Source organism: Leucopleurus acutus (genome assembly GCF_964270905.1).
Source record: "Leucopleurus acutus genome assembly, chromosome: 7".
NCBI classification, from domain to species: domain Eukaryota; kingdom Metazoa; phylum Chordata; class Mammalia; order Artiodactyla; family Delphinidae; genus Leucopleurus; species Leucopleurus acutus.
Genome location: NC_139150.1, coordinates 7,301,397 through 7,325,509, shown reverse-complemented (window position 1 = coordinate 7,325,509; position 24,113 = coordinate 7,301,397). Strand labels below are relative to the sequence as shown.

Below are 24,113 nucleotides of genomic sequence, written 5' to 3'. Positions count from 1 at the left end.
AATTTGGGATTAGAGATGCAAACTATTACGTACAGAATGGATAAACAGCAAGGTCCTACTACATAACACAGGGAACTATATTCAATATCCTGTATTAAACCATAATAAAAAAGAATATAGGACTTCCCTGGTGGGGCAGTGGTTGAGAATCCGCCTGCCAATGCAGGGGACTCGGGTTCGAGCCCTGGTCCGGGAAGATCCCACATGCTGCGGAGCAACTAAGCCCGCGAGCCACAACTACTGAGCCCGTGTGACACAACTACCAAAGCCCACAAGCCTAGAGCCTGTGCTCTGCAACAAGAGCAGCCACTGCAATGAGAAGCCCGCGCACTGCAACAAAGAGTAGCCCCCACTCGCCGCTACTAGAGAAAGTCTGCGTGCAGCAACGAAGACCCAATGCAGCCAAAAATAAAATAAATAAATTTATTTTTTTAAAAAAAAAGAATATATAGGGACTTCCTTGGAGGTCCAGTGGTTAAGACTCCACGCTTCCACTGAAGGGGGCACAGGTTCGATCCTGATCCCACGTGCCATGCGATGTGGCCAAAAAAAATTCCCCCAAAACGAGTATATATACATACATATATATGTATGTATATATATATATGTACGTATATATGTATAACTGAATCACTTTGCTGTATATCAGAAATTAATACAACATTGTAAATCAACTGTACTTCAATAAAGAATAAATCAGGGCTTCCCTGGTGGTGCAGTGGTTGAAAGTCCGCCTGCCGATGCAGGGGACACGGGTTCATGCCCCGGTCCGGGAAGATCCCACATGCCGCGGAGCGGCTAGGCCCATGAGCCATGGCCGCTGAGCCTGCGCGTCCGGAGCCTGTGCTCCGCAACAGGAGAGGCCACAACGGTGAGAGGCCAGTGTACCGCAAAAAAAAAAAAAAAAAGAAAAGAAAAACTGTTTTTCTGAGATAAAATTTTCCACCTACTGAATATGAACTTCAGAGAATGAGGCAGGGTTCAGTGAAATATACACAAACACTGCAGGAGAGCAGCTGGACAATTGGGCAACATGTTACAAACCCTTAATATTTTACATACTTTCCCACTCAACAATTGCTGCTCTAGGAATGTATTCTAAGGAAATAATCATATGTGTCAAGATTTAGTTGCCAGGATGTTTATCACAACATTGCTTATAATAACAAAATAGTAGGAACATCTTAAATTTCTATTGTCAAGTTTTGGTTAAATAAACTATAAGACATTTACCCAACAGAAAACAATATAGTAATGAAAAATGTTGTCACAGGAGTATATATAATGTCATGAAAAGATGTTAAAGAAAAATCGTTGGGCTTCCCTGGTGGCGCTGTGGTTGGGAGTCCGCCTGCCAATGCAGAGGACACGGGTTCGTGCCCCGGTCCGGGAAGATCCCACATGCCGCGGAGCGGCTGGGCCCGTGAGCCATGGCCACTGAGCCTGCGCGTCCGGAGCCTGAGCTCTGCAACGGGAGAGGCTACAACAGTGAGAGGCCCGCGTACCGCAAAAAAACAAAGAAAAAAAACCAATAAAAAAAAAAAGAAAAAGAAAAATCGTTAATGGAAAAAATTAGACTAAAAACAGCTTTGTACAATAATCCTGTTTAAACTGCACACAAATACGTATTATAGGACATATATGTTTTGTTAGTAGTTCCTATCTTTTTTTTTTTTTCAGGCACAACTTTTTTTGGGGGGGGGAGGGCAGGGGTACGCGGGCCTCTCACCGTTGTGGCCTCTCCCGTTGCGGAGCACAGGCTCCGGACGCGCAGGCTCAGCGGCCATGGCTCACGGGCCCAGCCACTCCGCGGCACGTGGGATCCTCCCGGACCAGGGCACGAACCCGTGTCCCCTACATCGGCAGGCGGACTCTCAACCACTGCGGCACCAGGGAAGCCCTCAGGCACAACTTTTAAATTATTTTTTGTTTGTTTTGTTTTGTTTTGAAATCAGTAAAAGAAACTGGAGTGATCTAAGCAGCAGCAGGTTTGTGCATTCATCCTTTTGTTTTTGTTTAAATACGTTTAAATTATCACACTGCTGGCACACCTCATTTGCATGAAATTCTGTACCAGATATACTAATTGTGGTAAAGTTACCCCCCCCTTCCCAGGTGGGGGGAAAAAAAACTACCCTGGAAGATAATTTTCACTGAAATCTAACCAAACTTCATTAAGTGGACTGTGACAAGATTATAAATGATATGAAAAATAACATTTGGCCACAACTTAAAGAATTGGTTTGCCTATACAAATTTTTGTAATTTTTAATATATTCTACCATAATATGGTCCTCAGAATTAAAGCATAATGAACAGAAAAGAAAAGGAAAAAGAATGCAACTGAGTGCTAAGGCAGAACATCTTGCCAGAAGTAATGAAGGTAGAGTACATACTAAGTATCGAGTGCAGAATTTCATAGGGTCAACAAGGTAACAGTCTGTAATTTTCACTTACACAGGCGAAGTGGATTTTGCAGTTACCAGTTGCATTAAATGAACCAAATAAAGCTCCTAAAATTGATACTATAAGGCGCCACCTTAAGTTTTCCAGGCTGCAACTGTGCATAATTTTAAAATGGTTTTCTTAAATGTATTTATTTTTTTAAACATAACATGAGGAAGGTGTTAAAACTGGTGTAATAGCTCAATAGAATAAGTATTCCAGATTTTGGGAGTGATGAAGAGGGAGATATTCAGAACCCTTCACCAGAATTCCCCCAACTTGATCATAGTGGATTAATGATGTGCTTTGTGGATGTGGTTAGTCAATGACACCAGCTTGACGGATCTTTCTTTCGGCACCAAATCCCACTGAGTTATCTAGTCCCCTTGGCTGACGAAGAACCACTAGGCAAGGAGCCCTGGTATCATCCAGGGTGATGTTCTTCAAGCGACTGACCAACCTATCAGGTCGTGGAGCTGCAACAGCCTTGGGGCCCTCGCAGACTCGCCAAACATTACAAGCAGTGCACTTGCCAGCGCGCTGATTAAAAATCACTGAGAATTCCACCTCATCTCCTGCCTGTAGCTCAATGCCATCCTGAACTTCTTTCACATGGAAAAAGAGCTTCTTGCTATCTCCTACTTCATAGTTAATGAAGCCAAACAGATCTTTCACACACTCCACTGTGGCCCTACGCAGGGGTGTGATGTTGTAGGCCATAGTCTGTGCATTTTGGCCCAGGACACAGTATTGGAACTTGACGCTCTCCCCTTTCTGTAGGCAATCCCCTTTGTTGGCCATCCCAACTACGCCAAATGGATAGACCTCACCTTTCATATCCACTTCATCCATGATCTCAATCATTCCTTGGTACTCAGTCTGTGTTGGATCAACACGCCTCAAGGGGCGAATAGTAGCTCCTATCTCTTGATGGTGGGATACCGGTGTAACTTTTTGAGACTATTATTATGATTATTATTATTATTATTATTGGCCGCGCCACGCAGCTTGCAGGATCTTAGTTCCCTGACCAGGGATCGAACCGGCCGCCACCCTTCCCCCCGCCCCCCCCACCCCATCCTCCCCTTCCCCTAGTCCCCGCCCCAGACAGTAAAAGTGCTGAGTCCTAACCATTGTACCACCAGGCAATTCCTTATTATTAACTTTTTAATAAGTACCAAGGAGCCAGAGAACAGTGTGAGGGCAATGAAAGAGGCACCAAATGACCCTCAGGCCCTGGCACCCATTTAAGACAAGAAACGCAGAATGTGGGATCTTAGTTGCCTGACCAGGGACTGAGCCCGTGCCCCCTGCTTTGAAAGCACAGTCTTAACCACTGGACAGCCAAGGAAGTCCAGAAAGACACCAGTTTGAATCCTGAGTCTTCTATTCCTATCCTTTTGATTTTTGGACAAGATTCTCTGGCTGTCAATTTTTCATTTGGTTTGATTCTCCCATCTCTAAAATAAGGACATAATACTGTCCTGGAAAGGTTGATGGGAGGGTTTAAAAGGATAATGCTATTGAAATCCTCTCATACGGCTACGGGTGTTTGGGATGATTTGGAAAATTCTGGTTCCCAGAGAGAGCCTGGCCTCAGGGTTATGGAACGTCATGATCCTGTCAACTTTTGGGTGGAGTGGAGGGAGGTCATTTGCCTTGCCTTCACCTTGTCTGCAGCCAGTTCTGGAATGAAGCAGAGTCGCACAGTTGCCTGGTAACACCTCTGGGAATCCAGGAAGTTCAACTTTTGGAAGCTGTGGAGGAAAGGAAAGGTGGGGTCTTGCACGTTTGAATTTAAGCTGACGTGTACCAAGTGGGTGCTGTTCTTATGTGATGCAAGTGATTCTAAGTACTAGAGCTCAGGTAATCTTTGTTTTGTTTTAATGTAATATATACACAGGTTCAAAACTCAAAATGTACAACAGGGTGAAGAGTGAAAGATCTCTCTGTTTCCCTGTCCTTTCATTTCTCACCACGCAGTCCCCTCCCCAGGGATGGCTGAGTTATCACCTTCGCAGGAGTCCTTTAAGAGCTGTGTTACAAGTATACAGGCAAATAAGTGAACATGTATTTTTTTTCTACCCTCCCTTTTACACAAATGGTAACATACTACCTGCTTAGTAGGACTTTGCTTATTTCACTTCACCATGGCTCTTTTTCCCTATTTGATTTAATGGTTGCAGCTCATTCTACTGTATAGGTTATACCCTTTGGTCACCCAAAGCCAAAAGAAGTTGTTAGGTTGTTTCCAAGCTTTCACTTTTATGATGTTGCAGTGAATTGCTTTGCATAGGTGCCACCTCATTTATCTGTAGGATAAAAAATAGAAGGGGAATTTCTGGGTCAAGGGTATGTACTTTTGCACTTTTGATAGATACTCTGATGGTTAAACTGCCCTCCAAAGGGACTGTATCCATTTAAGGTGCCTTCTTCCAGGTAGGCTGTTTTTAACTTTTGGATCTCAGGTTAGTGGGTGATAAAAGGGAATCTCAAGGTAATTGGAATTTGTATGGGTCTCATGAAGCTCCTTTTGCTACTCCTCACTGACCCCCTTCTTTGTTTCTAGGAACTGAGCTGGTGCAGCATCCTGTCAGTACACTCCCTTCTGGCTGCTACAAGCAAGGGATTTAGGGTTTGCCCCTCAGCTGCCAGAAGTGTCCTTTGCTGCTACTCCCAGAAATCTGTAGCTAGGGCATCTGTCCTCTCTTCCTGCATACATCCTGTTCCTTTTCCACTGCTTTGCCCATCCAGCCACCTATTCTGTGCTTTGGGGTTTAGCTGACTCCCAGTTTCATCAAAAGAGAGTTTTTGTTTTTGTTTTCCATGCTGTTGTTTGGACAGTTTCTCCTGTAAAAACAGGAGAAAGATGACTCTTTGTCCTTAATTGAAAATCCTGAAACAAAGAGGCAGGTATTATTATCATCCATTTTACAGGTGTAAACACTGACACTTAGGCTGGTTAGAAAGTGCATCCTTGTGATAAAATGACCCCAGAACTGGGGCTCCAGTTGTAACTCAGTTATTCTCCTCATGACTTCAGGTAAATCACTTCTTTCAGGTCTCAGCTTGCCTAGCTGTGAAACCAAAATGTCTTAGAAGAAGCCCAAAGTCCCTCAGAAGCTGTCAGAGAATGGAGGGATGGAAGGGAGTAAGAGATGTTGGTGGTGCTCGGTCTTCCTCCAGAAAGAGCTCAGCTTTTTATCAGTATTGACATCACTGACTTATACCTTAGGTTTATTTTAAGAGGGTAATTAATGGAAAGAAAACAAACAGGAAAAAAAAAAGGAAAATCATTGCACTATCTCAGAGGTTGTAAACTCATGGCTCATAGGCTGAAAGTGGCCTGATGACACGCTTTACTTGGTCCACAAAGTATGTTTTAAAATGTTTAATTAGGCTTCCCTGGTGGCGCAGTGGTTAAGGGTCCGCCTGCTGATGCAGGAGACGCGGGTTCGTGCCCCGGTCCGGGAGGATCCCATGTGCTGCGGAGCGGCTGGGCCCGTGAGCCATGGCCGCTGAGCCTGCATGTCTGGAGCCTGTGCTCCGCAATGGGAGAGGCCACAGCAGTGAGAGGCCCGCATACCGCAAAAAAAAAAAAAAAAGAAAGAAAAGAAAGTTTAATTAGTTGCTAACTTTTTTCTTTTGGCTGCGTTGGGTCTTCATTGCTGCGCATGGGCTTTCTCTAGTTGGAGTGAGCGGGGGCTGCTCTTTGTGGCAGTGCGCGGGCTTCTCATTGCGGTGGCTTCTCTTGTTGCAGAGCATGGGGTCTAGGCACATGGGCTTCAGTAGTTATGGCATGCGGGCTCTAGAGCGCAGGCTCAGTAGTTGTGGCATGCGGGCTTAGTTGCTCCGCGGCATGTGGGATCTTCCTGGCCCAGGGCTCAAACCCATGTCCCCTGCATTGGCAGGCAGATTCTTAACCACTGCGCCACCAGGGAAGCCCTAGTTGCTAACTTTTAAAAATCCAGAGATTTCGTATAAAAATGTGTATCTCTGGGACTTCTCTGGTGGTCCAGTGTGTAGGATTCCGTGCTCCCGATGCAGGGGCTCCGGGTTCAATCCCTCGTCGGGGAAGTAGATCCCACATGCATGTCACTACTAAGAGTTTGCATGCCGCAGCTAAGAAGTCCGCCTGCCGCAACTAGCATGCTGCAACTAAGACCTGAAGCAGCCAAAAAAAAAGATTGAAAACAAAATGTATACCTCTGGCTGTTCTTTAGAAGAATCAAAGATATGGCAGCTTGGGGTTCACAAACCAAACACACTGGTGTAGCAAACCCCAGATCCAGAAACTGGGCATCACTAGAAAGGATTAAGGCCCTTAATCCCGCCTCAGATGATGTCCCTCCCCAGGGCAAAGGTAACCACACTCCAGACTTCTAACCGCATAGATCAGTTTTGTCTGTTTTTGTAATTTATATAAGTGCAATCACACAGCCTGTCCTATTTTGTGTCTTGTGTCTTTCACTCAACATTCTGTTTGTAGGCTGCATTCACACGATGGCACATAGCTGTAGTTCATTTGTTCTCATCGTTTTATCATGTTCCGTTGTATAAATATCTCAAAACCTATTTATTCGGCTGTTGGTAGACATCTGTATTGTTTCCAGATTTTGGCTAGTAAGAATCTCACTGCTATGGACATTCTTGCGCACGTTTATCACACATATTGGCACACACAGGTATGCATTTCTGTTGAGCATGTAGGCGGGAGTAGAACTGCTGGGTAAGAGTAACTCAGCCCAGGCTCTGCTTTGATAGAGCCGGCACACGTTTTCCAGAGTGGTTATACCAACCTACCTTCCTCCAGCTGTTGTGAATTCCAGTTGCTTGCCTTACTCATAGTTGTTACCTGACAGGCATTGGGTTTTGGGACCCCCCCCGCCAGACAACATGCCTTCTACAGGTTCTTCAAACTCTTAACCTTCTAATCGTACCTGAAATGAGAGAAGAATGAACGGCTGTCCCAAGTCCTCTCAAGGGTACCTGCTTTTCCTTTTGCTTTCTAACACTCGACTGGGATTCTTTTATTTTAAAATATTTATTTATTTGGCTGTGCTGGGTCTTAGTTTCAGGATCTTCGTTGCAGCGCACAGCGCAGGATCTTTTGTTGAGGCATGTGGGATCTAGTTCCCTGACCAGGGATCGAACCCAGGCCCCCTGCATTGGGAGCGCGGAGCCTTAGCCACTGGACCACCAGGGACGTCCTGAATTCCTTTATTTTAACATTCATTTATCCCTCCAAGCTGAGACATGGAGGTTGGGAAGGAGTTAGCCAGACAAGGCGGTGGGAGTGGGGAGATTGAAGAATGTTCCAGGGTGAGGTGAGACAAGAGCACGTTTAAATCTTCTAGGAGGCCAGAGGAAAAAAGAAGAGTACAGTTCTCAATGTGGGCAGTGCTGCCTACAGAGAATATTTGAGACAGGACTGGGGGATGGGCCACTGGTGCTTCAAGTCAAGACCAGGAGGGTCCCGGAAAGCACAGAACTGCTCCCCGCCCAAGGAAAACACCTCCGCCCCCCCGCCCCACTGCCGAGAAAGCCCTTAGAGAGAAAAGCAAAGAGCAAGTAAAAGAAGTTGATCTTGATTGGAGGGTGGGTAGGAGGTTGAGGCTGGGGGAGGGGGAATGGGTGTGTCCCACTGTCACGTAAATATCCCCTCCAGGCGGCTCCAGAGTATATTTAAACCTCTTGTCACCTGGGGCAGCCTTAGTTCTCAGAGCTCCTCGTAGGAGCTTTTTCCCTTGGGTGTATTCTTGGCTTTTCTCCCAGCATGGCCCCCAAACACCAGTCTTCACTTCCACCCCAAGCAAAGAAACCGAAGAAACCGAGACGGACTCCTGCCTCCAGGCCAGAGGAAAAGTCTGCTTCTCCGAACTTGCCGAAGGAAGGTACGTCCGGACACTACGTTTTATTGGAGATTTAAAGGATTTGCAAGGATTGACTTCTAGGTGATTTCTTCTTTTTTTTTGCCCCACACTTTTTGAGATGACTGCAAATTCCCCTGAAGGGTTTTAAGCATGGGGTGCATGGATTAGGTGTACGTGAAGGAAGAACCAGAAGGGGTGAAAGTGGGAGGCCTGGAGCACGCGTGAGCTCGGTCCTGGCCCCAACCCCACACCTACGCTCCCAGCCCCCAAACTCATTTCTTTTGTCTCGGTCAAGTGACACCAGTAGCCAGCCTGAGGCTGGGGGAAACACGGGTGACCCCTCTCCTCTCCTCCACGTGCCATCAGATCCCTGAAACCTGGTGGTTCCTCAACACCTCATATCCGTCCACCTCTTTCCTGCTGTTGCTGCCCGCCCATAACTCTGGCCCGGATTACTGCCCCCTCCTCCGCCTCTTGCTTCCGGCTTCCTCCTCCCTTCCAGGCAGAGCAAAGCCAATCATGTGACTCCCTGGCTTAAAACCCTTCCTAGCCTTCCCATTGCCCTCGAGGTACTGACTAAGAGACTTCCGGGGCACTGCCCACCCGGTCCTTGCCGACCTCTCCAGGTTCAGGCTCCCTCCAGCACCTTTAACCTCTCTTCACCTCCTGGGGCTCCATTCTTTCACCTCGGGGCCTGGAAGCCTGTCTGTCCTCTGCCTGGATCGCTCTCCTCTCCCTACCTGTGCATGCCTACTCGTTCTGCAGCTTCCTGCTGGAAAGTCACTCCTTGCAGGTATTCTCCTTTGAGCGACAGCTGCTGTGTGTTAGGAGCCCCCTTCTGCCCTTGCAGCACCCAGAGTCACCCCAGCCTGGCCTGTACATTCTAATTGCTGGTTTCATGTCTGCCCCACCCCCCATTAACACTTATCTTCGAGGTGAGGGCTGTGTTTTGCACACACACAGCTTGGAGTTGAGCACAAAGTGCATTGTTCTGGTGATTAGGCCTCCCAGATAGATCGCGGGTGTGGTGGGGCCTTCGCAGCAGCGGGGCAGCTGGAGGGGGTGAGGGTGAGTTTGGGTAGGTCCTGGAAGGCAGGACAGCATTGCCCCAGGAAGTGACAGCCAGCTGGCTCAGCATAGAGGGGAGGGGCTTGGAGTCCACGAATCTTCCTAATTTGCTCACTTGGCTGAGGTCCACATTTGCTTGTGGAAGGAGCAGTGGGTGAGGAGCCCTCATTGCAGAGCTCCTGTGGATCTGTTGGGTGATGTGGAAAGTTTACGTTTAATGGGTCTCAGTCCATCCCCATCCAAATGAGGTGCAAAGACCTCCTGCCCAGCCAATGTCCCGATGTGGTAAAGCTGGACAGGGCTCAAAACCTGGCTGCATCCAGCTGTGTGACTTCGTTGGGAAAGTGACATAACCTGTGCTTCTTTCCTCTTCTGTAAAATGGGCTCAATCGTATCTGTTAGGCTTGCTGTGAGGCTTAAGTGGAAGTGAAACACAAGACAGCGATTGGCTCATCACCAGTGCTCTTGAGACAGATAGTAAACTCTTTCCCACTTGTGAGCAGCAAAATGTGGATGAGTCCTTCTGGTTGCCCTCTGTTTAGCTTCTTGGGAAAATTAACAGTACCAGAAGGGACGGCAGGGTGCAACCATGGTTCCTCCAAGGTGGTTCATCCTGGGACACTGCTGCATTTCAGGGAATGCCAGCATCTCTATTCCAACCTTTAAGCTGTGGGATTCTCCTCCTTCAAAGGAAGCTGGGAAGGAGAAGGGAGAGGAATTCTGAGAGTGAGGTGAGAGGCCAAGGAGAGAATGCAGAGCTCCTAAGGTTGGAGGGGAGAGAGACCACAGAGAATATTCAGTGGGTGAATTATCTCTTAGTGTGTCCACGCCACTCCCTTGTTTACTGAAACTTGGCGTTTTTGCTTTCTCTTTCTCTTCCACTTCCTAGTGTGTGCTCCTTGAATTCATCTTGAGAAGTGCTGTGGGAAAGGTCTGGAAGAACAGGATGGTCCTAAGGGCTGGGGTGGGAGCCTTGAAGCCCATTGCCTAACCAGAAGGCATTAGAAGGCTCCCTGGAGCCCCTGCAGATACATGGGAAACACTGGTAGATCAGTCACTTAGGAGATGCTCTGGGTCACTGGTACCAACCGGTGAGCAGGCTTTGTTTTGTGTATGAAAGCAGCCTTCAGCACAGTGTTTTTCAGACCGTTTCATCCCATTTGTGGGTCATGAAATCATTTTAGTGGAGAGTGACCTGCATTTAAAGAAAATAGAAGATTAAGAGTCATCACACTCAGTGAGGGTAAGCATTGTTTTGTGTGTAGGTGTGTACTGGGTCCTAATGTCAAATGTACCTCTTACTGTAACTCATGTCAAAAAAGTGGAAAAACTCTGTCCTTAGGGCAGGAGCTTTGTTATCCATTAGCCTTGGTCCTGCCACCTGTATCAAAAAAAGTTGAGTTTATCTGTGAAATGAGGATATAAATACCTGTCTTGTATTTTGTGAGGACTGAAAGAGAAGGAAATGCGTGTATTTATCACAGCCTGTGGCCCATGCTACATGCTTCAGCAGTGCCCTGGAGCTTGGTATTTTTGTTCTTTAAAATTTTTTTTTAATTTTGGCTGCACTGGATCTTCGTTGCTGCGCACAGGCTTTTCTCTAGTTGCAGCGAGCAGGAGCTACTCTCTTTTTTTTTTGTGGTACGCAGGCCTCTCACTGTTGTGGCCTCTCCCGTTGCGGAGCACAGGCTCCGGACGCGCAGGCTCAGTGGCCACAGCTCACAGGCCCAGCCGCTCCGCGGCATGTGGGATCTTCCCGGACCGGGGCACGAACCCGCGTCCCCTGCATCGGCAGACAGACTCTCAACCACTGCGCCACCAGGGAAGCCCAGGGAGCTAACTCTTTGTTGCAGTGCACGGGCTTCTCATTGCGGTGTCTTCTCTTGTTGCGGAGCACAGGTTCTAGGCACACGGGCTTCAGTAGTTGTGGCACGCAGGCTCAGTAGTTGTGGCTCACGGGCTCTAGAGCACAGACTCAGTAGTTGTGGCACACAGGCCTAGTTGCTCCGTAGCATGTGGGATCTTCCCGGACCAGGGCTGGAACCGGTGTCCCCTGCATTAGCAGGTGGATCCTTAACCACTGCGCCACCAGGGAAGTTAGAGTCTGGTATTTCTTTCCATCTCTGTTCAGTGACATCAAAGTGGTAGCAGGAGGGCTTCCCTGGTGGCGCAGTGGTTGGGAGTCCGCCTGCCGATGCAGGGGACACGGGTTCGTGCCCCGGCCCGTTAAGATCCCACATGCGGCGGAGCGGCTGGGCCCGTGAGCCATGGCCGCTGAGCCTGCGCGTCCGGATCCTGTGCTCCGCAACGGGAGAGGCCACAACAGTGAGAGGCCCGCGCACCGAAAAAAAAAAAAAAAAAAAAAGAAGTGGTAGCAGGAAATTTGCCATGGTAGGAGTATTTATACATCACTGAAATCAGCAAATGCTACAAATCAGGGTTTTTGGTGTGTTTTTTTCTCTTCTGGGAGCTGGTTGTCAAACATTTCCCAGCTTCTCATTGGTGCTAATAATTCTTCCCTTAAAAATCCTGTCCAATTGGAATGGGTATGGATTGAGCTGGACTCAATTGAGAATAATAAGGTTTGGAGGAGAAAGATTAACTTCTGGGTTTTGGGGAAAGCCCCAAGAAGACATTTGTATTCTCTTCCCATGGACTGTCTGCCACTTAACATTTATCGATCACCCACCAATGGATTATCTTGAACATGAAAGACACTGCTTGAGCTTTAAGAACTGATAGTAACATGTGAGTCCTGGAAGGCAAATAATCCAACCCCTGGTTTTGGTTATAAACACCCAAGGAGAGATTTCAGACTTTTTGTGTCCATGTCTTGGGGCCCTGCAGGAGGGAGTAGAGCAGTGAGTGGTACATTTGCATTACCTGGAAAGCATAGTTTAAACAGAAATGCCTTGGCCTTCCTGTTTCAAGACTTGGCTTCTACAGCAGGCCTTGTTCTCTGACGTAGCGAAATGAAATTAACACAGCCAACTCCATCTTGCAGTTGTGCGATGCAGGCGCAGTTGCTGGGAGTGGCGCTTAGCACTCTGTACGGATTCTTGCAAGCTCCTTGAATTAGGCACTGAATTGGGTCAAAAGCACCCGCGGATGAATGTGGCACCTCCTTGCCTTCAGAGGACTTCCACTTTAGCGTGGCCCTGCTTAAACATCACGACTTAACACAACGTTCCGTTTGTCAGCCTTTCTTGAATTTGTAATTTCATAACAAATAGGCCCATAGAGGGAAAATGACTTGCCCAAGTGCACACAGCCTGCTGGGCACAGCTTGGACTGAGAGGCAGGAAAAGGCCCTCCCTGTGAGTGGACTGCAAAGCTTCGGGCTTTGCAAACAAGCCTGACTCCGAAGGCAGCTTCCCTCTCTGGGAAATAGGATGGAGGTGGCGCCTTCCTTCCCCCACGAGGAGGGGCGCCCCAGTAGTGTCCCAGAGTGCAGAACCCGGGGAGGATATATATCTGGGCTCCAGTGCTCTGAAGCCAGGCTACTACGAGGCCTGCGCTTTCGGGGGGCTTCGGACACCCCTCTTCCCCGCGCCACCAGGCAGACAGGGGAAGCCGCTCCGCCACCACGTGACGCACCCGCCTGGGAGCCTGCGCGCAGCCCGGCGAGGCCCCGCCCCTTGGGCCGCCGCGCGCCCGTAGCGCGCAAAAGTCCCGGGTCGGGCTGGAGAAGGGGAAAGCGGGGGAGGGGAGCGCGGCGTGGGGGCAGTCCCCGTACGTCGCGGCGTTCCTTCCTCCCGCCTCTTCGCCAGGCCCTGTGTCTCCTCGCCGCGGCTCCGCCCGCTGGTCCTGGCGCCCTAGCCTATGGTGAGGCGGCGCGAGCCTCTCTGGCCGGAGGCGGGGCGTGCGCGCGGGGCCTGGCGCGCCTGCGCCCTGCCGCCCGCCCCTCGCCGTGAGGAGGAGGTGGAGGAGGAGGCGGCTCGGGGAGATCGAGCAGCTAGCTGGAGCGCGGAGCGTGAGTGAGGGAGCAGAGCAGCCTGCCCGCCCGCCGCCGCCTCCCCTCCGTAAGCAGGAGCCCGGGCCGGGGCCCGGCACGCAACCCCAGCCCCTCCCTCGTCGTCAGGCCGCGAGGGCAGCGCGCGCGAGCCAGGGGGAGGGAAAGCGAGCGAGCGCCGGGAGGAGGCGGCCGGACCGAGCGAGCGCCCGCGCGTGTGGCGTGAGGGGAAGCCGCTGCCCGCCCCCTTCGCCTTCCCTTCTCTCCCCCTCCCCGCTCCCCCCCCGACCGCGGAGAGCACCATGTCGGCGCCGGCGGCCAAAGTCAGTAAAAAGGAGCTCAACTCCAACCACGACGGGGCCGACGAGACCTCAGGTGAGGAGCAGGCGAGGCGGGGGCCGGCCCGCGCCGCCATCTTCGCCACCCGCCCGGCCGCTGGCCGCCGGCGGGGCCCGGGGCGCGCGGGGGGCGCCGGGCGGACGGGCCGGCGCGCGCCTCGGCGCCCTTTTTTGTGCGCGCGGGGCCGGGGCCGGGTGGCGCCGCGGCGGCGGACGGCGCTGCGAGGCGGGGGCGCTGCGGCCTGCTCGGCGCGGGCGGAGGAGACCCCCCCTTCCTCTCCCCCCTCCCTCGCTCTCCTCCCCCTCCCTCCCTCCCGAGAAGCCTCTCTTTATTGTGCTCCGCCATGATGCCTCGCTCCCATCAGCCGCCGTCGCCGCCACATGGTGCGGCCGGACGCGGCCCCGCGCCCGGGCCTCCGCGCGGCTCCCCCTTCGCGCCCGGCCCGCGGGCGGCGCCCCCACACTCCCACCCGGAGGCCGGCCCCGGCGCGGCCCTCTGCCTCGAGCTGGGGCGGGGTGGGGGCGCGGGCAAGCACGCGGCCGCGCCGCGGCCCGAGCTGCTCGGAGGATGCTCTGGCTGGCCCCGGGCAGCCCCCACGTGGGGTGGCCACCTCGTCGCGGCAGCGCGCTGAGAAACCTGGCGCGGCGACCGGGGCGTCGGAGGGTCTTTACAATGGCTCGGAGCAAACCTACTGGCCTTTTCCGTAAAGGCTTTCTCGGCAGGGGGGCTGCACCACCCGGGCTGGTTGCCGGAAATGAACCGCGCGATCTGGCCCCTTCACGCCCACTTAGCTTTGTAGGTTTTGCGGTCTTTACCGGACAAAAGGGTGCCTTTCCCGTAGCACACCCCCTTTTCCTCCTCTCCGTTCTTTGGCCCATAGTTTCTGACTGCATGCTTGCTCCCTGTAAGTGTGCTCCAAAGTCGTGCGGGGCCGCCTCTTGAGATCAGCCCGCCTGAAATTGGGTTGGAGGGGCGAGAAAGGTCGGATTCGAATCCGGGGGTTCCTATTCTTAGAAGGTAAAGTCGAGTGTTTACGGTGGTGAGGTAGTTCCCAGGGCCTTCCCTATCTTTGTAGGCGTGTCTGATGTCTTAATAGTAATCAATACTGAGCAATATTTTCAACTTCGTGTAAAAGGGGATTTCACCATGGAGATAGGTGGTGTCCTAATTTGTGTTATTGTCATGGGTTAGTTTCCGTATTCTAGTTAATAGCTGGTGCTACTCTGTTGCAGGCTTATGGGATTTTTTTTTTAAAGAGAACTTAAGGATCTCTGAATAGCGTTTATTATCTCATTATAGAAACTTTAATTGGTCTTGTAATAGAACTCGTAAAAGCGTTACAGTCAAACATTTTGACTAGTCTAACAGCATGATTTGTGAATAGTCTTAATTGAAAAGTAATTTGTCAACTATACACATGAACACGTGGAAAGCATGCCTTGTAGTAGTAGGCAAGTGTTTTTTTTAAAACAGCTTTATTGATATAACATCACAGACTGTTAACATCAGGAAGGAAAAGCAGTTAAATTTATTTTCAAATTAGTATTGAGTCTCATGCACCTTTTTCTTACAGAAAAAGAACAGCAAGAAGCAATTGAACATATTGATGAAGTACAAAATGAAATAGACAGGTAAAGTTTTTCTCAATTTGCTATGAAGTTTTCTGACATGCATCTTATGGTTTGGTAAATATGGAAACTATGGTCAAATACATCTGTATCTACTGGCCAAGGGGAGATGATTATAACTTAGTTGGAAATATCAATATGAGGATTCAGTGTTATTTTCCTGTGAAACATTTTACAGTCACCAAAAAGTTTCTGATTAAAATACATTGACCTTGTAAAGACAGGGTTTGCTTTCGTAGCCTACAAGTTGTCTGAGTTGCAGTTGTGTGCACTTGTGATAGTTTAGTATTACGGCATCATTGTTGCTCTGACTTGCTTTATAACTTTGTTACTTCGTTGGCAGCTTTTTTTTTTCTTCTTGATCTGCCTGAGGGAAACAATCGAAGTTGGCCTGGTAACAGAGTAGATAGATATACAAAGTTACCAAAATGCTGTTTGGGCACCGTCAGGACTGTCAATTGTCCAGTGCCTGTTGGTAAAGCTGATCAAATGGCCATCTCAATTTTGACTTGGGTCTCTGGCTACAAAAATCTAGGTGATTTGGTTTTTACAAATGCGTACTTTGCATTGTTCTAAAGCTAATAAGAGTAAATATTTTGTAATCTCAGCAATTTTTGTATTTGTTAAGTACCGTCCTCGTCAACATGTCTTTTCATTTGCTTCAGACTTAACGAACAAGCCAGTGAGGAGATTTTGAAAGTAGAACAGAAATATAACAAACTCCGCCAACCGTTTTTTCAGAAGAGGTCGGAATTGATCGCCAAAATCCCAAATTTTTGGGTAACAACATTTGTTAACCATCCACAAGGTATGTTGCGGCAAAGCATTATTAAAGGGTGTGGGATGTCCACTTGTTAGAGAGTGGAGGGACCTTGGTTGAGGACCTGGTCCACCATGTTGATTACATGCAGAGGTTGAAACGGGGAGAGGCTTGCAATTCATGCTTTCTATTTAGAAGAGATCCTATTCTAATTTGGGATTCTGTTTAATTACTTGATAAAAGAAAGTGGCAGCTCTGACACTGAGCCATTTGGTTTTCAGTTTATAATGGATTTATGAAACCAAATTCGGGAAATTTTAAAAGGGATTGCTTGAGTTGTTTGTTAATGTTTGTTTAATAATCATTTGGCCTATTTACTGATCTAGTGTCTGCACTGCTTGGGGAGGAGGATGAAGAGGCGCTGCATTATTTGACAAGAGTTGAAGTGACAGAATTTGAAGATATTAAATCAGGTTACAGAATAGATTTTGTAAGTATCAGTAACTTGTTTGTCACTATGGAAATCAACTTGAGTATTGGTTAGAAGGGCTGTTTTGTATTGATTTCTAATTCTCTGTTTATTGCAGTATTTTGATGAAAACCCTTACTTTGAAAATAAAGTTCTCTCCAAAGAATTTCATCTGAATGAGAGTGGTGATCCATCTTCAAAGTCCACTGAAATCAAATGGAAATCCGGAAAGGTATTTGAGGGATTGTTGGGCATTGATATTTTCTCTAGTTTGATCTAGTTGAACCATTTAATTAAATATTTGGTGTTTTTGCGATGTGTTAAATGCAGATCCTTAAAATATAAAAATGTCTATTTTGTTAAAGTCAAATACAGTAGCTTGTGGTCTTATAAATTATAGAGCAAGTTTTTGTTGAGGTGGACTAAATCATTTTGGTTTCTACATTGGTAACGTGCGGTTTCCCAAAACCTATTTCTGTCTGCGTTGGGTCTTCGCTGCTGCGCACGGGCTTTCTCTAGTTGCGGCAAGCGGGGGCTACTCTTCGTTGCGGTGCGCGGGCTTCTCATTGCGGTGGCTTCTCTTGTTGCAGAGCGCGGGCTCAGTAGTTGTGGCACGTGGGCTTAGTTGCTCCGCAGGCTGTGGGATCTTCCCGGCCCCGGGCTCGAACCCGTGTCCCCAGCATTGGCAGGCGGATTCTTAACCACTGTGCCACCAGGGAAGCCCTCTCTGTGTTTAAGTAGTAAATATATTTTAAATTATACTGTGCTAAGATAGTGGTTGTTGCAGTGGAACTAATTTTGTTTAAAAAAAAAAGCCAAGTCTAGATGGTAACTTTCAAGAAAAGCTTGACATATAAATTTGACGGCGTTCTCTGTAGACCTAAAATTCTTGGGCTTCTCTTTCTCTTTATTAGCTGCACTTTTTGTAACTTTTTTAAAATAAGAATAATAGTGTAGATAATGTAACATCCAGTTTTTGCTCTGCTTTTGGGTTAAAACCTTTTTTAAATTATAGGTATTTAAGGTGTAGTGAGCCTGTGTCAAAAGTTCTTCCATCTTCATTTAGGATTTGACAAAACGTTCAAGTCAAACTCAGAATAAAGCCAGCAGGAAGAGACAGCATGAGGAACCAGAAAGCTTCTTCACCTGGTTTACTGATCATTCTGATGCAGGTGCAGATGAGTTAGGAGAGGTCATCAAAGATGATATTTGGCCAAATCCATTACAGTACTACTTGGTGAGTTGAGAGTGTTCTTTTCAAGGTTGCACTTGTTTCATTTGTTTGAAAATGAGTTCTTGAGGTGACTCTTTGTTTTTTGTGTGTGTTTTTTTCCCTAGGTTCCAGACATGGATGATGAGGAGGGGGAAGGAGAAGAAGATGATGATGATGATGAAGAGGAAGAAGGATTGGAAGATATTGATGAAGAAGGGGATGAGGATGAAGGTGAAGAAGATGAAGATGATGATGAGGGGGAGGAAGGAGAGGTAAAAAGATTTGGTTAAATCCAAAAAGAAAATCTTCAAAGAATTCACCATGTTACTTTGGAGATTATTTATATTGTATAGTGGAACTGACTCAACAAATTGTGGGAAGACTTGTAGAAAAGATAGGCTGTTTTGTCCAAGGTTGAAAATTTTGATAAGCTCATTGTATCAGTGATTCAATTAGTTCTGCTTTTGTGGTTAGCACTTATAACTGTTCAATTATGTCATTCCCTAGCCAGTACTTAATGAAAGGGCTGTGGACAGTGCAGCTGCTCAAATTCTGAGAAATCTCCCAAATAACAAAAATACGCATGTTTTGGACAAACTATAAAATTCTTACAATCATATTGGGATAGAGTGAGTTTTGGTTTGTATTACTTGGTCTGAAAGATGTCTGATTTGGTTACTTCTGAAAAGTTAATTTGTCTGAAACATCACTGGGTCTTTTAATCAAGAATCGGATTGGGATGCAGATTGGGGAGCTCCCTGGTGGTCCAGTGCTTAGGACTCGGGTGCTTTCCCTGCTGAGTCCCAGCTCCTGTCCCTGGTCGGGGAACTAAAATCTGTAAGCTGCGTTGCCCTGGGGAAAAAAAAAAGAATTGATGAAGACTGATGTATAGTTTGTTTGTTTTTGTTTTTGTTTTTTTTTTTGGCGGTGTGTGGGCCTCTCACTGTTGTGGCCTCTCCCGTTGCGGAGCACAGGCTCAGCGGCCATGGCTCACGGGCCCAGCCGCTGTGTGGCATGTGGGATCTTCCCAGACTGGGGCTCCCCTGCATCAGCAGGCGGACTCTCAACCACTGCGCCACCAGGGAAGCCCTGATGTAATAGTTTGACCTTCGTATCTGTGGGTTCCCATTCTTCAGATTCAACCAACAGATTTTTTTCTTTTAATTCCAGAAAGTTCCAAAAAGCAGAATTTGAATTTGCCAATTGCTGGCGACTATTTACATTGTATTCACAACTATTTACATTGTATTGGTTATTATAAGTAATCTGAGACAATTTTAAAAGTATATGGGAGGATGTGGGTAGGTTGCATGCAAGTACTGTGCTATTTTATTTAAGGGACTTGAGCATCCTGAGGATTTTTTTAAATTTTTAAAAATTTATATGTCTTTTTCTATTTATTGGCCATGCTGAGCGGCATGCGGGATCTTAGTTCCCCCGCTGGAGATCAAACCTGTGCTCCCTACAGTGGGCATGGAGTCTTAACCACTGGACTGCCAGGGAAGTCGTCCCCCCCCCACCCCCCAAGGATTTTTGTATGTGGAGAGGGTTCTGAACCATCCTTCGCACATACCAAGGGACCACGGTAGAGGTTCCTAAAATTAATTTCCCTTGGCATGTCATGTTCTGTGGAGTCCATCATGGTCCATATGAATATTGGGGACTGGCCTTAGAATTAACCCTAAAGATTAACTGCCTGCTTTTTTTTTCTTACAGGAAGATGAAGGAGAAGATGACTAATGGAACACTGATGGATTCCAACCTTCCTTTTTTAATTTTCTCCAGTCCCTGGGAGCAAGTTGCAGTCTTTTTTTTTTTTTTTTTTCCTCCTTCTCCTCTTGTGCTCAGTTGCCCTGTTTTTGAGGTCTCTTTTCTCCTTTATACCATGGCTCACAACTTATTTTGGGGGGAAATACCTTGAGCAGAATTCAGTGGGAAAAGAATCTCTACCCTTTTCTGTTCCAAATTCATTTTTATCCCTTCCTGTCTCAACAAAAACTTTCTGGAATCAACACCATCATGCTCTGTGGGAAAAAAGAAAAACCTTCTGCTCCCTTAGCTCTGCTGGAAGCTGGAGGGTGCTAGGCCCCTGTGTAGTAGTGCATAGAATTCTAGCTTTTTTCCTCCTTTCTCTGTATATTGGGCTCAGAGATTACACTGTGTCTCTATGTGAATATGGACAGTTAGCATTTACCAACATGTATCTGTCTACTTTCTCTTGTTTAAAAAAAGAAAAAAAAAACTTAAAAAAATGGGGTTATAGAAGGTCAGCAAAGGGTGGGTTTGAGATGTTTGGGTGGGTTAAGTGGGCATTTTGACAACATGGCTTCTCCTTTGGCATGTTTAATTGTGATGTTTAACGGACATCCTTGCAGTTTAAGATGACACTTTTAAAATAAAATTCTCTCCTAATGATGACTTGAGCCCTGCCACTCGATGGGAGAATCAGCAGAACCTGTAGGATCTTATTTGCAATTGACATTCTCTATTGTAATTTTGTTCCTGTTTATTTTTAAATTTTTCTTTTTGTTTCACTGGAAAGGAAAGATGATGCTCAGTTTTAAACGTTAAAAGTGTACAAGTTGCTTTGTTACAATAAAACTAAATGTGTACACAAAGGATTTGATGCTTTTCTCTCAGAACAGATATACTTAATATGACTTTGCAAGTTTGACTTGTATAATGTTACTGTCAAACTTTGTCACCTTAACTTCGTATTTTTTGATATGCACTTTGCAGGATGACCTCAGGGCTATGTTGATTGAGTAAAGGGATTTGAATCAATGTATTAATGTCTCCATAGCTGGGAACCCATATGGGTACAATTTGACATCAGTTTCTGAAATTTTTCACATCATTTGGGATATCAGATTGCTGAAAGCTCAGTTCTGAATATGTTGTACCCTTGATTTGTATCTCAAATTGCCATTTCAAAATATGGGCTTTTATTTACCTGGATATAATAGTGCCTGCCACCACCATCAGACAGACCTGGTGCTCTACTGCCGAGTTCATACATAGGACGATTGTTGGCATGTCTTCGCCGGCACTGTAAAATGTGGCCGAGAAGACAGGCTTTCAGAGTAAGAAGTCCGTATTGGTGGTAAGAAACTCAGGTTAGGAGTACTTTTGTCTCAAAGTACCAGCTCTTTTAGCATATAGCTCTCAAATGAGACCTGTCTGTGTGAATCTGGGGGAGATGATGGACTCTGCTCTGTCTGCTAAATGCCATTGTGCATAAATCACATTTTGAGAAGCTACCTAATGCATAAGCTTTTTAATGCTGTAAAGTATAGTAGCTAAAGTTAAATGCCACTTAGCTTTTTCAGAGATGAATTAATGGACCGTCTGGTCAAATTCAAAGCTTTTTGATGTATAAAAACTTTATAAATGGAACTATTCCATCAGTAGGCAAAGTGTAACGAAAACCTGTCTAGATGGATAGTATGTAATTTCTGCACAGGTCTCTGTAGCAAATACATCACTGTATACTGGTCAGGAATCTTGCTCCAATAAAGGAACATAAAGATTTTTTTGGCTGGGGTCATTCTCCTTGTTTTACAGAGAAATGTTGGTACTTGCTTTTGAATTTAGATGATGAGCTAGTTTTTGCTTTGTTTTTGTTTTCTGGTCTTGTTATTTCCATTCGTAGTGACTGGGAAATGGGGAGAGCTGTGCTTCGGATCATAGGTACGTCTATGTGGAAAGGTATGTTTGGAAGTCATGGACAAATTACTGTTACTTGGAATGTTATAGATTCTTGAGGGGATTCCTGTATTTTGATTTTGAAGTCAGCATTTAAGGGACTTTTCACTACGGAAGAAAAACAAGTCACTTGAAGTAATACTCATGAAGTAAGCCTGTGATTTTTGTTTCACAGAGTGACAGCTTACCAAAACTGGTTTTTAATGTGCTGGTGAGGTCATGGCACTGTTAGGTTATTTAATCAAACTACAATGTTTATTTTGGGGAATGTGGTCAAAAGATAGGAGCCCCTAAAGGTAATTTCTTCCCAGTTATTGAGACAACCCTTTAGCTTCCGCTGTGGCCGTAAATCTGAAGGAGTCCTAGGCTGTGAGAAGGCAGAAGGGGCAAACTTAGTGTACTGGAAGATGGCTACAAAGTAGTGTGCTTTGTTTGCAACTGCAAGAGTTCTTGGGCTGGCCCTTAGGCAAGTATGTTTTGGGAAGTGCCAGGTGAATGGCTCAAAGCGCCTTTGGTACAAGGACATCTAAAAAGGAAAGAGCAAATAGTGGCTGTTTAGCTCATTTCTCTTGGGACATCCTCTTCCAAAGCTGTGCCATACTTTGCTTACAAGGGGAACTTAACTGCATGAATTGGGGCAGAGAGGACAGTTGCTTGTAATGTGTCTTTACATTTAATTTAAAAACTTGTACAGAATGCTCTGCAATCGAGGTTGTCTCTCCAGTGATGTACTGATATTTTTAAGACTTTAGTCTGTGCTCTCTGACCTCCATGACAGGCCCTTACTATTTCAACCAATGCTGGCTCTAAAATGTAGAGTTTAAATGTCTGTGGAGTACCTCAGTGTCTTGTTGGGCTGACATATTGGCTTGGCATCTGCCCTGCTTCACCTGTGTTAGCTGTTTGGGTGCTGAAAAGTAGGAGTCTTTTACTTGATGGATTCTTGGGAGTTTGGGGGCTTCAGAGGGCTGTATAATTGTGTTTGTGTATTAATTTGGTCATCTTTATCATTACTGCTTTATAACACAACTGGTTTCATGGTTTCACTTGGTCCCATAAACACCAATTTGTGTTTTTTTTTTGCCTTTTTTGTTATATTTTGCTTATAAACCCTTTCTGGCTATTGTCAGAATGGGATTCTATTGCAAAAAACGAAGACTTGCAGGATTTCATTTAATGAAGACTTACAAGTTTTATTTTTAATGGGCCTGAGGGGACAGGGACTGCAGTTTTGTGATGAGAACAAGAACAGGGAGGACTTGTAAAGTGGAGGGTGTGTTACAACTTGATTAGTTAGTAACATTGCATACTCAGATACTACCCAAGGGAGGCAAATCTAAATGTAGATGGATTGATGTCTGCAGTACCAGGAAGGAAAAAAAAAGTATAGAAAGGGGTAAATGTTTCTTTATGTAGCCTGCTGGGACAGTTCCTTTCAGGTTGATGTTACACAACTTTAATAGCTCGTTAGCCAGAGTTCATTTGGGCTATTCACTACCCGCTGGGTGTTAAATGTGAACTTCAATTTTCCTAAGAATTACAATTTTATGAAGCACCATCACCATCAGACATGTAAGATGCAGCTATCTTGTCAGACTCATCCATCAGCCCAGGGCTATAGGTTTGTCCAGCCTGGGGTTCATTAGGAAAGGTGGATGTATTCTATTTCTGAACCCCTTTCCCTCAGTGGCCACTGAGACAGTGAAACACTTCACAGCAAACTTAAAAATCATTGTTCTTCCACATAATTAAGCTTTCTGGCTGGAGGATTGGATAAATGAGCCTCAAGATGGGAACTAGATACCCTCCTGAAAGGCAGAGCTTTGCTCGTTTGATGTTTTTTTTCTGAAACCCATGACCTACAGTCAGAAGCTGGTAGTCTTTTTACCTCTCAGTTATTTGTTAACATTCAGCTAAGGGCACTTCGATAACCCCCACTTAAAGGAGCTTACCATGTGCCTGGCCAGCTTGCTTACTAGCTGTTAAATGTCTAACCTTCAATAATTCTGATTTGTATATATGTAAAAGTGTTGCACTTGGCTCTGATTATGAAGTCGGCATGTCCCCCAGTGAACCAAGTCTCCTTAGCATATGTTCATGTCACTTGGTTGATTTCCCATTGCAGGACAATCCCAGGATTGCTCATGTTTTGCCGATTTCACTTTCCAGTCCACTGTGAAGGAGGTGATAGAGCAAAGTGGAACTGACATGGTTTCCTCCTATAAAAGCACTGGAGGGCACCTCTTCCAAGTCAGCAAATAAGCCACCTTCAGTATTTGAGCCTTACTCACTTCCGGCCCCTTGGACAAGGCTCCTTCCAGTAAAGTCCTGGCACAAAGTGCTGGTGAGCACAGGATAACAGGAATTGCCTAAACAACTCTAGACTAGGCAGTAAAGAACCAGGGTCCCCTACATGCCTAAGCCATTGCAAGAACCGCCTAGCGCAGGCTAGTTTCCTGAAATGGTGGCTTTTCCTCAAGGTTTAAATGTGTATTCTGTTTAGATGAGCCCTTTAGGGCAAAGGCTGAGCAGCTCTGGCTGAACCAGAAAGCTCCAGTCTAGTCAAGCGATGGGGCGGGGGTCCTGAGGGATTTTGGATTCGTTTGTAATTTGGGTAAGGCTTTATTGTTTTCCCACGCATACATTCTTACAGTGATTACA

The 24,113-nt window shown here is 46.6% G+C and overlaps 1 protein-coding gene across 1 annotated transcript; it reads left to right on the top strand.

The window, feature by feature from the left end:
* Positions 1-13,308: 13,308 nt before the first annotated feature.
* Positions 13,309-21,198, top strand: SET (SET nuclear proto-oncogene). Its single transcript, XM_082843433.1, has 8 exons — positions 13,309-13,713; positions 15,251-15,308; positions 15,971-16,113; positions 16,452-16,555; positions 16,653-16,766; positions 17,601-17,771; positions 17,873-18,019; positions 19,464-21,198. Exons 1-8 carry the CDS (start codon positions 13,641-13,643, stop codon positions 19,485-19,487), a joined length of 834 nt encoding a protein of 277 aa, XP_082699559.1. The 5' UTR covers positions 13,309-13,640; the 3' UTR covers positions 19,488-21,198.
* The last annotated feature ends 2,915 nt before the right edge of the window (positions 21,199-24,113 follow it).

Bases quoted from the DNA above. Each gene is read 5' to 3' on its own strand.
- SET (XM_082843433.1), top strand. From the start codon at position 13,641: ATGTCGGCGCCGGCGGCCAAAGTCAGTAAAAAGGAGCTCAACTCCAAC. The intron at 17,772-17,872 runs GTGAGTTGAGAG...TTTTTTCCCTAG, and splicing joins ATCCATTACAGTACTACTTG to GTTCCAGACATGGATGATGA. The intron at 18,020-19,463 runs GTAAAAAGATTT...TTTTTCTTACAG, and splicing joins ATGAGGGGGAGGAAGGAGAG to GAAGATGAAGGAGAAGATGA.